We start from the raw sequence: 15,068 nt of genomic DNA, 5'->3' as shown, positions 1-15,068 counted from the left end.
TGTACATTGAAGCATACAATGAATGTGTTGTTGCGACAATGACCAACAGAGTCCGGGGATGTGCTGGGGGCAGCCTGCAAGTGCACCATGTTTATGGCACTAAGGTAGCATGCCCACATCTCACTATCCCTAACCCATGTATTTCTTTCCGAAATGTGGGAGGAAATGATACCACACAAAAGAAACCCATTTGGTCACAAACTCCTTACAGAGAGTTGAGGGATCTGAACCCTGGTCTTACAGCAAGCCAACTGCTGCACTCCGATGTCGGTAGAGTTGCGATCCTCTCTCCACGCTTCAATGGATGATTAGGTCATCCAGGAATTTGAGCAAATAAGCAACCTCTAGATGTCCTAATTGTGTTGGACTGGCTGCTTTCAGTCAAGGGTATACAGATAGAGCATAGATCATAGAACATGGCTGGGGTCACCCGTCTTGTAAAGACACTGCCCAGAAGAAGGTAATGGCAAACCACTTCTGTAGAAAAATTTGCTAAGAACAATCATGGTCAATACCGTGATCGCCCGCACATACTACAGGGCACATAATGATGGTGATGACATTGGCCCAAGAACAGGTCATCGACTATATTTTACAGCAGAGGTTGACAGGTTCTTGATTAGTCAGGGTGTCAAAGATTACAGGGAGAAGGAAGGAGGACAGGGTTGAGAGGGATAGTAGATTAGCCATGATGGAATGGTGGAGCAGACCTGATGGGCAGAGTGGCCTATTCTGCTCCTATGTCTTATGATCTTATGGAATCTCAGGCACTCACAAGCCTCTCCACCACGACAAGGAGACAATCCTCAGAGAAGGGACCTTTATCAGTATTGCATTGAGATTTTCTATTCTGTTCATGTCCCTGGAGGGAGAACTGGATTTAAACCCAAAGCCTGTGATCCTATCCTGCCAACTCAGCCATATCCACTGCTGAAAATGAGGGATGATCGCAATGTGAGCCATTTAGTTGTAGGATCAGAACAAAGTAACCAAGCTCACTGGCCAAAGAATCCCAAACACAAGAGATTCTGCAGATGCTGGAAATCTTGGGCAACACACACAAAATGCTGGAGGTACTCAGCAAATCAGACAGCATCTATAGAGAGGAAATGAAGAAGAGAGAAAGGGGAGGGAAAAAAATTACCAAAAGTTAGAGAAATCGATGTTCATGCCATCAGGTTGGAGGCTACTTAGATGGAATTTAAGGTGTTGCTCCTCCAGCCTGAGTGTGGCCTCATCATGGCAGTAGAGGAGACCATGAACCACCATATTGGAATGGGAAGTCAAATTCAAATGGGTGGCCATCAGTAAATCCCACCAGTTGTGTCAAACGGAGCGAAGGTACCTCTCTACAGCCACAATGAGGCCACTATCAGGTTGGAGGAGCAACACCTCATATTGTGTCAAAAATCCCAGCCTATCTTGGAAGGGTTAATCTTCTTGGAATTCAAACTGCCGATTTATTTTTCTTTAATTTTATGGAGAAGCTATGAGTCTATGCTATTTTGCATTGTCGTCATGTGCTAGTTAATTAGTGTGATTTCAACTCTTTTAACTGTCAGTAATGATGATTGCTTCTGATTAATTCTGATGTACAGATAATAAAAAAAATCTAGCAATGGCTTGGTAAGACAGGGTGATAATTTAAATCAGCTGATCCCAGTAAACACATCTGATGGTTTTTAATGACATTTCCTCATTAAATGATCAATTGACAATTCATAGCTCTGACTCCACTATTCTCTCGGACATGAAAGCATTAAGAAACATCCTGTTCTGACATGTCAGTCCATAGCCTCCTCTTGTGCCAAGATGAGGCCACCCTCAGGATGGAGGAGCAACACCTTATGTTCCATCTGGGTAGCCTCCAACCTGATGGCATGAATATCGATTTCTCCTTCTGGTGAACAAATTTCCATCTCCCTCCTCCCTGCCCTTCCTCCATTCCCCACTCTGGCCTCTTACCCCTTCTCACCTGCCTATTACTTCCCCCTGAGTCACCTCCTCCTTCCCTTTCTCCTATGGTCCACTCTCCTCTCCTATCACCTTTTAGTTAACCTTCTTCCCCTCCCCCCCACCTTTTTATTGTCGAATCTTCCCCCATCCTTTCCAGTCCTGATGAAGGGTCTCAGCCTGAAATGTTGACTGTTTATTTATTCCAGAGATGTTGCCTGACCTGCTGAGTTTCTCCAGCATTTTGTGTGTGTTGCTCTGAATTTCCAGCATCTGCAGACTTCCTTATACTTATCAAGAGACATGAGAGATTCTGCTGATCCTGGAGAGATTCAGCAGGTCAGGCAGCATCTATGGAAACAAGTAAAGAGTGAATGTTACAGTTCACAAGTGCAGATGATGGAATCTGGAGACTGGTGGAAGGAAAGGGAATTAGTGATGTTTTGGGTCAATACCCCTGCATCAGGACTACATTCTGCATTCTGTTAATCTTTTTTCCTTTTGTATTAGCTCACTGCATTTAAGTATGGAATGAGGTAAGAGAGGCGACTTAATAGAGGTGTAGAAGATTAAAAGAAGCATTGATTGAGTGGAAAACCAGAGACTTTTCCCCGGGTATAAATGGCTAATACCGGGTCATAGACCATGATCGCCAATGTCAGACAATATGGTACGTAATGATGATTATAACTTTAAGGTGATTGGAGGAAAGTATGGAGGCAGGGATGTCATAGGGACATTTTTTACACAGAGTGGAGGGTGCGTGGAATGCCCCACCGGGGTGGTAGGGGCTGATATATTGGGGGCATTTAAAAACTTAAGCGCATGGGTGAAAGAAAAGCGAAGGGCTATGTGGGAGGCAAAGGTTAGGTTGATCATAAGAGCAGGTTAAAAGGTCAACACAACATCATAGGCCAAAGGGCCTGTTCTATTCTGTGCTCCATGTTCTTTGTGACAGTGAGATGCGGATACAACAAAGGTTAAAACAAGCGTAACTTCTGGGCAGCCATGTTTCTTTGCCAACCTTTCCAAAGCAAACTGTTTGAGGTCCATTACTCCCGAGAAGCTCTGCAAATCCTCCCAATGGTAAGCAGCAGGTACCCATGACAAACTGCATCAATCCTACTAACCCGTCCAGCTTTGAGGGAGCAAAATGCAGAATGGAGTGTTACAGTTACAGAGAATGTGCAGTGTTGGTACATGAATAAAGTGTAAGGGCTATGACAAGGTAGATTGGGAGATAAAATATTCAACATTTACTGCTTGAGAAGTCCGTTCAAGTGTCTAAAAATAGGGGGACAGAAGATGATCTTGAGCTCGATGGGAGTGGGGAGATGAGAAAGTGACAAAGTGGGAGAGGTGCTTGATTATACAAGCTGCAGACGGAGGTTGGTTTGCATGTTCTCAAAGTTCAAAGTACGTTTATTATCAAAATATGGGACACCATATACAAACTTGAGAGTCATCTCCTCGCAGGCAGCCACAAAACAAAGAAGCACAATAGAAATCACAAAAATAACCCCACACACCAAAGATCCAATGAGTGGAAAAAAGAACAAATTGTGCAAACAATACAAAAATAAACAAATAACACACCAGACATGAACCGCAGAGATACCAAAAGTAAATTCATAACCACAGAGCCAGTGCAGTACTGCAGCTGGTCCAGAAGCCCGATGGCCGCAGCCCACAGCCACGGGGCCATTTCAGTGCCAGGTGAGTGCCAATAGCTACAGGGCCAGTTCAGTGCTGAGGCGAGTTGGGATGACTGCAGGCTACAGCCAAGAGGCCAGTACTGCACCAAAGTGAATGCTGATGATTGCAGGCCACAGTCACGGAGCGACTTCAGCACTGAAGCGAGTGCCGATAACTGCAGGCCACAGCCCTGGGGCCAGTTCAGCACTGAGGAAAGTCCGGATGACTGCAGGTCACAGTCATGGGGTCAGATAAGCTTGGAGCTAAGTGCTGATAACGGCAGGCCACAGCCCCAGAGTCAGCTCAGAGTCTCTTCCAATCTACACCTCTCTGGAAGCAGAGAAGACAGGCAAGAGGAAGAATATCAAATGGCTTGAGATGATTCATGGTGGATTGAGTATAAGTGACTGGAATGCAGATCAATTGACAGGAGCTCGAATTTTCAAACACAGAGCATTGATAATCCACTCCCCCAATCCTCCTACAGACCTTTGTTCCAAGTGTTCTTCTCAATATTGGCAGGCTAACTGGTCACTGTAAAGTGTTCCAGTTGTGTCAGTGAGTGGAAGAATCCAGGGAAGTGATAGGAATGTTGGGAGAATGAAAAATCGCAATAATGTAGGATTATTAGAAATGGGTTAAAAGGGTGAAACATGAAATGTTTCAGGGGAAAATAAGGGGGAACTTCTTCACTCAAAGGGTGATGAGAGTGTGAACCAGCTGGCAGTGGCAGTCGTTGGATGAGCATTTAGTTTCAACATTTAAGAGATATTTGGAGAGCCACATGATTGGTGGGTGGCGGTGTGGAGATACAGTACGTTTCTACCAAGGTTTCGATCAGGGTCACGTGAAACCATGGGAGCAGGTGGTGGATGGTCGTATGAGCAGCCGGTGCAGATCACAAGTCCTGGTTATGTGACCACTGACACCAGGCAGACAATCTCTGAAGAGTATTGATAATGGTTGGGGTCACCCATCTTGTAAAGATGCTGCCCAGAAGGCAATGGCAAAATTATTCTGTGGAAAAATTCACCAAGAATAATCGAGGTTATGGAAAGACCATGATTGCCCACGTCATAGACACAGCACAAAACGAGTGAATGAACATGGATGGGAGGGGTCTGGAGGGCTATGGTCTCGATGTAGGTGATAGTAGAAAATAGATTAGCATGGACTGGATGGGCTGAAAGGCCAGTTTCTGTGCGTAGAGTTCTATGATTCTGCAGGTGGCTGATGGACAGTGGGCCGAGGGACCTGTTCCCTGATGTAACTCGATGATTCTTATTCATGCACTTGCCTTTGCAATGTCACTATCAGACCATGAATATTTAACAGCTCAGGGCGAAGAACAATCTCTGCCGGTTCTTTAAGAGGCTGCATTAAATCCCATTCTCCTGACTTTGCTTTGTGTCAAAGCAGTAAATTGAATCTGCTTCTGAGAATGTGGCAGTTGAGGGTTTGTTGAGATTTGATGCATTAATACTTATGATAATGTAAACACTGTGTACAGCAAGATCACCTTATGTGAATAGTTATCATCTGTATTTAACACTCCAGTCAGGCAGGGACTTGAAGGCAGCATGTTAATTATCCCCCCCCCCCCCCCCCCCCGCCCTATCTTATCACCATTACTTCTCCCTCGGGACTCGTCCTTCCTGAGGCAGACTTTGAGAAGGTACTGAGATGCCTTTACAATTCTCCATAAGCTTGACAAAAATATCTGAATGAACAAAAGTGTGTTATTTTGCAAAATGATACCTCCTGACCTCAATACTTAGTGAGGGTTTCACAGAGTGAAGGGCTTACTAAAAATAACATCAACATTCTAAGGTAGGTGGAGTGATTTTGGTTCTGCTACATTGCAATAATGTACAGTCAATTCCTGGGAGATGGTCTCTAAGCACAATAGACACACAAGAAAATACAGCTGGTTCTGCAGACAATCTTTGATTCAGGAGAAACACACAGCTGTCCTTGGTTTGGATCACAATGTTGCATCAGGAAGGAGATCACTGCCACGCCATCTTGCACATGAGACGAATGAGAGCTTCAGGTTTCTAGCAGTGTGTCACCAGTAGCCTGTCCTGGCCTAAACATGTTGATGCCTCAGCCAAGAAAGCTCACCAACACCCCTCTACTTCCTCAGGACACTACAGAAATTTCTCATGTCCCATAAGACTATAAGACATGGAGCTGACTAGGCCATTCGGCCCGTCGAGTCTGCTGCACCATTCCATCAAGGCTGATTTATTATCCCTCTCAACCCCATTCTCTTACCTTCTCCCTATAACCTTTGCTGCCCTGACTAATCAAGAACCTATCAAGCTTCACTTTAAATATACACAATGACATTGTCTCCACAGCTGTCCATGGCAGACTCACCCACTGGCTATAAACATTCCTCCTCATTTCTTTTCTAAATGGACGACTCTCCACTGAGGTTGTGCCCTCTGCTCCTAAACGCACCCACTACAGTAAACATCCTCTTCACATCACCCTACCTAGGCCTTTCAATAGGATTCAATGACATCCCCCTCATTCCTCTAAACTCTAAGTACAAGCCCAGGGCTATTAAACATTCTTCATACATTAACCCTTTCATTCTCAGAATCATTTTCATGAACCTCCTCTGGACCCTCGCAATGCCAGCAGACCTTTTCTTACATAAGGGGCCCAAAATTGCTCACAATACTCCAAGTGTGGCCTAACCAATGTCTTATACAACCTCAGCATTATATTCTTGCTCTTACATTCTAATCGTCTCAAAATGAATGCTAACATTGCATTTGCCTCCCTTACCACTGACTCAAGCTGCAAGTTAACCTTTAGGGAATCTAAGTCCTTTTGCACCTCTGATTTTTGAACTTACTCCGTTTAGAAAATGGTCTATGCCATTACTTCTTCTACCAAAGTGCATGACCATATACTTCCCTTACACTATATTCCATCTGTCACTTCTTTGCCCATTCGTCCAATCTGTTTAAGCCCTTGGAAACATAGAAACACAGAAAACCAACAGCACAATACAGGCCCTTCGGCCCACAAAGTTGTGCCGAATATGTCCCTACCTTAGAAATTACTAGGCTTACTTATAGCCCTCTATTTTACTAAGCTCCATGTGCCTATCCAAAAGTCTCTTAAAAGACCTCCATGTAGCTATCCAAATTTCTCTTCAATATTAAAACCAAACCAGCAACCACCATTTCTGCTGGCAGCTCATTCCACACTCTCATCAACCTTTCAGTGAAGAAGTTTCCCCTCAGGTTCCCCTTAAATATTTCTCCTTTCACCCTGATGCACCATCAATAACTCACTCTGAGACGTAAGAAGCGAGATATCGGCTTTTATTGACTGGAAGAATGAACAACACTACATCCTGGAGAATGAGGCCGGGCTCAGGCCTCAATCGCCTTTATACAGGGGTCTGTGGGAGGAGCCACAGGAGCAGTCCAGACAGGTATATGTAGTTCACCACACACCCTCAACCAATGACCATTATTTCTCATCTCGCCCTTTATAGTTACATTTTATTCTGCATTGTTATTGTTTTACCTTGTTCTGTCTCAATACACTACATAATCATTTGATTTGTATAAACGGAATGCAAGGGATGTTTTTCTCTGTATCTTGGTGCATGTGCCATAATACCAATACCGTGCTGTCTGATGATAGTGGCTTCAAAACTAGGATGAAGATCAAACACAAGAAAATCTGCAGATGCTGGAGATCCAAAGCAACAGACTCAAAATGCTGGAGGAGCTCAGCAGGTCAGGCAGCGTCTAGGGAAAACAGTAAACAGCCAACGTCTCAGCCCTAAATGTCGACTGCTTACTCTTTTCCATTGATGCTGCCTGGCCTGTTGAATTCCTCCAGCACTTTGTGTGTGTTGCCCAGGATGAAGCTGACAGTCTCACTACAACACTCTTGCAGGTCACGTCATTGAGCTGCCCTCTTGGGTAATGTACCCCAAGCAATAATAAGCTGCGTAAAAAAGAACCCCAACCACAAACTGTTCCAGCTGCTTCCATCCGGGAAATGGTACCGCAGCATAAAAGCCAAGTCCAACAGGCTCCGGGACAGCTTCTTCCACCAGGCCATCAGACTGATGAACTCACGCTGATACAATTCTATTTCTAAGCTACATTGACTGTCATAGAAACATAGAAACTAGGTGCAGGAGTAGGCCATTCGGCCCTTCGAACCTGCACTGCCATTCAGTATGATCATGGCTGATCATCCAACTCAGAACCCTGTACCTGCTTTCTCTCCATACCCCCGATCCCTGTAGCCACAAGGGCCATATCTAACTTCCTCTTAAGTATAGCTAATGAATCAGCCTCAACTGTTTCCTGTGGCAGAGAATTCCACAGATTCACCACTCTCTGTGTGAAGAAGTTTTTCCTCATCTCGGTCCTAAAAGGCTTCCCCTTTATCCTTAAACTGTGACCCCTCGTTCTGGACTCCCCCAACATCGGAAACAATCTTCCTGCATCTAGCCTGTCCAATCCCTTTAGAATTTTATATGTTTCAATAAGATCCCCCCTCAATCTTCTAAATTCCAGTGAGTATAAGCCTAGTCGATCCAGTCTTTCTTCATATGAAAGTCCTGCCATCCCAGGAATCAATCTGGTGAACCTTCTTTGTACTCCCTCTATGGCAAGAATGTCTTTCCTCAGATTAGGGGACCAAAACTGCACACAATACTCTAGGTGCGGTCTCACCAAGGCCTTGTACAACTGCAGTAGAACCTCCCTGCTCCTGTACTCAAATCCTTTTGCTATGTCCTGTCCTGTTGTATATCTTACTATACATAGTATTTATTACAAATGACTATAATTTGAACATTGCACATTCAGACGGAGACGTAACGTAAAGATTTTTACTCCTCATGTATGTGAAGGATGTAAGAAATAAAGTCAATTCAATATGAAGATCAGCAATGGTGTTCTCCCCTGCTTGGACCAAAATTTAGTGATCCAACAACAACAGCAGATCCTGCAATTATTACATACACTCCAGTCCTCATCAAGGGTTCTGCAGTGGAAAGGACGAGCAATTTCAAGTTCCTTTGGGTTAAGATTTCTGTGGATCTATCCTGGGCCCAACATATTGATGCAATTAAGGAAAGGCACACCAGCGGCACTCTGACTAGATTCATCACCATCTGGTGTGGAGCTGCCAATGCACAGGACCAACAAAAATCTGTACAGGGTTGTAGACTCACCCAACTTCATCATGGCCACTAGCTTCCCCACCATCAAGGACACCTTCAAAATGAAATGGCAGAATCTCAGATGATGACAAGGAGGCATACAGGAGTGAGATACAGTACTGTGCAAAAGTCTTAGGCAAATACTGCATATATACGTAGCTAGGGTGCCGAAGACCTTTGCACGTTACTGTGTTTGTCAACGTGGAGCAGAGAGCGAGTTTACAAATCTGGTGGGAGCAAAGGATGTTGGGAATGGCGAGGGTGGAGCGTGGGACAGGTGGCAGGGAAGAGTGGATGTTCAAGTTCCTGGGTGTTGACATCCCTGCAGATCTATCCTGGCTCTGATATGTTGATATAACTACGAAGAAAGCATGTCAGCAGCTATCTTTCATTAGCAGTTTGAGGAGATTTGGTATGTCACAAATGGCTCTAGAAAGCTGCTTATGAGAAAAAGGCAAAGCAGATCACAAACATGGAGTATTGTGTTCATTTCTAGTCATCTCATTATGGGAAGGATGTAGAAGCATTAGAGAGGATGCAGAGGAGATTTACCAGGATGCTGCCTGGATTAGAGAGCATGTAACCTCTCTAATATTGTTAATATTAGAGGTTAATATTGTAACCTCTCATGAGGAGAGGTTGAGTGAGCTAGGGGTTTTCTCTTTGGAGCAAAGGAGGATGAGAGGTGACTTGATAAAGGTATACAAGGTGATAAGAAGCACAGATAGAGTGGACAGCCAGAGACTTTTTGCCACAGCAGAAATGGCTAATGCGAGGGGACATAACTTTAAGTTGTTTGAAGGGAAGTATAAGGAGATGTCAGAGGTAGATTTTTTTACACAGAGAGTGGCAGGTGCATGGAATGTGCTGCCAGGTGGTAGAGGCAGATACATTAGGGGACATTTCTTAGATAGGCACAAGGACGAAAGACAATGGAGGGCTATGTACAAGAGAATGGTTACATTGATCTTAGAGTAGGTTAAAGGGCTAGCACAACTTGTGGGCCAAAGGGCCTGTTCTGTATTGTAATGTTCTATGCTCTGTTTTCTACACTCACCACTTTATTATGTACACCTGTACACCTCATTAATGCAAATATCTAATCAGCCAATTATGTGGCAACAACTCAATGCATAAAAGCATGCAGACATGGTCAAGAGGTTCAGTTGTTCAGACCAAACATCAGAATGGGGAAGAAATGTGATCTTGATCTTGGAATGTTTGTTGGTGCCAGATGGGGTGGTTTGAGTATCTCAGAAACTGCTGATCTCCTGGGGTTTTCACATACAGCAATCTCCAGAGTTTACAGAGAATGGTGCAAAAAACAGAAAATATCCAGTGATCGGCTGTTCTGTGGGTAAACATACCTTGTCAATGAGAGAGGTCAGAGGAGAATGTTGGGACTGGTTCAAACTGACAGAAAGGCGACAGTAACTCAGATAATCATGTGTTACAACAGTGGTGTGCAGAAGAGTGTCTCTGAATGCACAACATGTCAAACCTTGAAATGGATGGGCCACAGCAGCAGAAGACCACAAACATACACTCAGTGGCCACTTTTAGGTACAGAAGGTATCTAATTAACAGGTCACTGAGTGTATTTATATGAATTTATGAGTCAGCAGCAATAAAACTGAGAATTCAATATCTAATTCCCTTTGGTCTCCTTTCTGAGAAGAGAAGCCAGGAAGCCCTTACATTGAAGTGACACCGTGTCAGGCTCTCCTCCTCTTATTGATGCACAGATTGCATTTTACAAATTGCATTCTCAAAATGCAGATAGACAATTGAAACTCCTTATCTGCTCTGAGATTAAATTTTCTGGTGTCGAGAAATAGGCTGATGCTTTGATGCAGAGTGAAATATTACCTTGCACCAACATACAGTACAGACCCTTCAGCCCACAATGTTGTGCCGTCATTTTAACCTATTCTAAGATCAATCTAATCCTTCCCTCCCCCATAGCCCTCTATTTTTCTGTCATTCATATGCCTGTCTAAGAATTAACTATCCCTGATGTATCTGCCTCTACCACTATCGCTAGCAACACGTTCCATGTACCCAACACTCTGGCTAAATCTGCCCTGGAAAAAGGTGCTGGCTGTCTACTTGATCATCATATACACTTCCATTGAGTCACCTCTCATCATCCCTTGCTCCAAGGAGAAGAGCCCTAGCTTGCTCAACCTTTCCTCATTAGACACGTTCCTTAATCCAGGCAACATCCCGGTAAATACTCCTAAGGTGTGCTGGACTTAAACTCAATCTTGCACGATTAAACACGAGGAAATCTGCAGATGCTGGAAATTCAAACAACCACACGCACAAAATGCTGGTGGAACACAGCAGGCCAGGCAGCATCTATAGGAGAAGCACTGTCAACGTTTCGGGCTGTTTTGTTAGTCCTGACGAAGGGTTTCGGCCTGAAACGTCGACAGCGCTTCTCCTATAGATGCTGCCTGGCCTGCTGTGTTCCACCAGCATTTTGTGTGTGTTGTTTCTTGCATGATTAAACTGGTTCAAGAGCAATGCAAGTTATAGTAGGTTAAAATATCAGCACAACATCATGCGCCAAAGGGCTCGTACTGTGCTATGTTCTGTGAAAGATCAGACAAGAGAAAAGCAGAAGCGTATCAGTACAAATCAAAATGTTGGTAAATAATAGTGTGCTTATTGAAGAATTTTAGCAGGATTTCAATGTTTAACCTACCTTCCTTCCCCTGTTTCCTATCCAGAAGACGTGTGAAAACAAGCATTTCATGTGTAATACAAAGCTTTGAACGTTGTTCTTGTTGTGAACGTCTCAAACTGCCCATCCTGGTCCAACCACATTCGTGACACAGCCAAGAAAGGTCACCAACAACTTTGTTTCCACAGGAGGCTAAAGAAATTTGTAAAGTGCCCGTAACCCTTACCAATTTTTATCAGTGCACCATAGAAAATATTCCATCTGGATGTACTGCAAGAAGCTGCAGCAAGTTGTGGATACATCACAGGAACCAGCAACCCCTCCATGGACTCGTCTGTACTTCTTGCTCCGTCAGTAAAGCAAAAGACCCTACCCACTCTGGACATTTTCTTTTCTCCCCTCTCCCACTGAGCAGAAGGTACAGAAGCCTGGAAGCATGTACCACCAGACGTTATCATTCGTCTTGTACGAAAAGATGGACTTTTGATCTCACAATCAACCTCGTAATGATCTTGCACTTAATCACTTACCTGCACTGCACTTTCTCTGTAGGTGTTACACTTTATTCTGCATTGTAGTTGTTTCATTTTGTTTTACCTCAACGCACTGTGTAATGATTTGATCTGTTTGAACAGTTTGCAAGACCAACTTTTTACTGTATCTTGGTACATATGACAATAATACACTGATACCATTAACAATTCCAAAAAAGGACTGACCAAGGTAATGAGTCTGAAGATAATATGATCCTGCCATACATCCTATCTTAATATTAAAGTCAGTACCTACAGCTGTTGGACTCTGAACTGTGTGTGTGTGTGTGTGTGTGTGTGTGTGTGTGTGTGTGTGTGTGTGTGTGTGTGTGTGTGTGTGTGTGTGTGTGTGTGTGTGTGTGTGTGTGTGTGTGTGTGTGTGTGTGTGTGTGTGTGTGTGTGTGTGTGTGTGTGTGTGTGTAAAAAAGGAAACAGCAAATCCAAGTTCTTCAATAACACAAGAGGGAATGCAGAACCTGGAATTCTGGAGCAACAAACACTAAATGTTGGAGAAAGCAGCTTCCTTCTTTTTGAGTTCAAGAGCTGCGAGTTAATGTTACATCTCTATAAAATTCTGGTTAGACAACACTTGGAGTTCAGTTCTTGTCGCCTCATTATAGGAAGGATGTGGAAGCTTTAGAGATAGTGCAGAGGAGATTTACTAGGATGCTGCCTGGATTAGAAGAGAGCATGTCCTATGAGGATAGGTTGAGCGAGTAGGGCTTTTCTCTTTGGAGCAAAGGAGGGTAAGGGGTGACTTGGGTGCTGTGTCATATGACATGGACAAACATGTTCTTCCATCTATTGACCATGATTGTTACTGGGAAATTTTTCTACAGAAGTGCTTTGTCTTCTGGGTAGTGTGACAGAAGTGTACAAGATGAGAAGAAACAGATCAAGTGGACAGCAGAGACTTGTTCTCTGGGTGGAAATAGCTAATATAAGAAGGCATAAATTTAAGGTGATTGGAGGAAAGTATAGGGGAATGTCAGAGAGTGTGGACCACACTATCAGGGGCGGTGGTAGAGGCACATACATTATGGACTCTTATGAGACTCTCAGATAGGCACATGGATGACGGAAAAATCGAGGGCTATGTAGATGGTAAGGGTTAGACTGATCTTGGAGTAGGTTAAAAGGTCGGCACAGCATTGTGGGCGAGAGAGCCTTTACTGTGCTGGAATGTTCTATGTGTTATGTTCTGTGTTCTTCAGTTCTCTGCTTCTTCCACCTATCATCTCCCAGCTTCTCACATCATTCCCTTTTACCCCTGCCCCTTCTTCCCACCTTCCCCCTCTCACCTGGACTCACCTATCACCTGCCAGCTTGTACTCCTCTCTTACTTTTTTAAATTTTGGCTTTTGCCCTCTCTCTTTCCAGTCCTTTCCAGCCCAAAAGGTTGACTGTTCATTTCCCTCCATGGATGCTACCTGATCTGCTGAGTTCCTCCAATGTTTTGGTTTTATTTATTTAGAGAAGCAGCACGGTAACAGGCCCTTGTGGCCCAATGAGCCAGTGCCGTCCAATTAACCTACCAACCGGTACGTCTGAGGAAACACACGTGGTCATGGGAGAACGTACAAACTCCTTACAGGCAGCAGCAGGAATTGAACCCAGGTCGCCTGTACACTAACACCGCATTAACATTAACTGCTACGCTATTGTGTTGTCCCATTTTGTTGGGCTGCTCTTGGATAATCTAAGTTTTCTTGCTCAGAGAAAACATGATTGATAAATGCTTTCCTGAGGTTCAGTTCAACTTGACTTTTGCCTCATTTGTACACCGCTGGAGGCTGCGTCTTCAGTTGCTGCACCCCCAAATTCCAGAATTCAATTTGATCACCTGCCAGTTTGTACTTCTTCCCCTCTTATTCTGGCTTCCTCCCCCTTCCTTTCCAGTCCTGACAAAAGGTCTTGGCCTGAAACGTTGACTTTTTAATTCCTGTCCATAGATGCTGCCTGACCTGATGAATTCTCCAGTATTTTGTGTGTGTGTGACTCTGATTAAGATTATGATAATTTGTTCTAATACTTGCTGCGGTGGTGTGGTATCAGGTTTTCTTCATGAAGAGCTTCAGGACACATTGCAACGTTAAATCAGATCCTACTCTTCCCCAGCTATTCCTGTCCCCTCTCCTAATCCTGCAAATTCTCCCAATTGAACATTGACACCTCACAAAACCCTCGGATTTCCAGAGGCTGAGGAGATACTTCCACCCTCCCACACCCCTGTCATCATTCTTCAATTCTCCTGCAGACACCCTTCACCATCCCAAAACTTAGAAGCATCAAGGGAATATTTCCCGAAGTTGGCATTGAAGGTGGTTGCCGTAGTAACTCGCCGGGCACATCAATGGAGCTGCTCGATAAAAACTGTTTCCATCCCTTCCAAGCTTCCCCTGTCGAAATGTATGAAGTAATAAAGAGAGAAAGGAAGAGCGAGAGAATGTAGTGGAGTGGCTTCCCCTCCAGGTTGAGAAATACCTTGTGTAACAGGTGGATGGTTATAGGTGGTTTTGTAGTTGTATGATCCATGTTTCATAGGAGTCATGGAGAGATCTATGGAAGACAGAAAAAGGTATGAAATTTAATATATCCAAAAACATGCACTCAAAGCAGAAAATATGAGTATGAAGGTGTCCAAAAATGACAGAATTAGTGGTGACATTAAGGGGAGGCTGGGGAAATCTTTGCTCCAGTTTATTTGCCCACCTCTCTGCTGTACTGCTTAACTGGACAGATTTGACAGAACTGGTTTGGGGATGCGTGTTCCATGAGAACCAATCGACAACCCCATACACCAACATTGTTTAGCCCAATCTGTTCCTCTGCCTTCCACATCCTTCCCACCTCAACTCAACACCAACCAAACTCTATCAACAATAAACATCTTTGTGTCAAGCTGTATAAAAATAGTGATACAAGAACATGGAATGTTATAGCCATTCAGTCCATGGTGTTGTGCCCACCACGTAGCTGCTCTGAG

The 15,068-nt window shown here is 44.0% G+C and overlaps 1 protein-coding gene across 7 annotated transcripts in view; it reads right to left on the bottom strand.

The window, feature by feature from the left end:
- The window catches only part of srcin1a (SRC kinase signaling inhibitor 1a), a 616,941-nt gene that overhangs the window by 408,658 nt on the left and 193,215 nt on the right, over positions 1–15,068 (bottom strand). For all 7 annotated transcript variants that reach the window (XM_073071787.1, XM_073071788.1, XM_073071783.1 and 4 more), the window contains exon 3: positions 14,567–14,641. In XM_073071787.1, the coding sequence (XP_072927888.1) occupies positions 14,567–14,641 (75 nt within the window). The remainder of the gene's footprint in view (positions 1–14,566; positions 14,642–15,068) is intronic.

This window comes from Hemitrygon akajei, chromosome 18 (assembly GCF_048418815.1).
Source record: "Hemitrygon akajei chromosome 18, sHemAka1.3, whole genome shotgun sequence".
Taxonomy (NCBI): domain Eukaryota; kingdom Metazoa; phylum Chordata; class Chondrichthyes; order Myliobatiformes; family Dasyatidae; genus Hemitrygon; species Hemitrygon akajei.
This window is presented reverse-complemented; position numbering and strand designations above follow the sequence as displayed.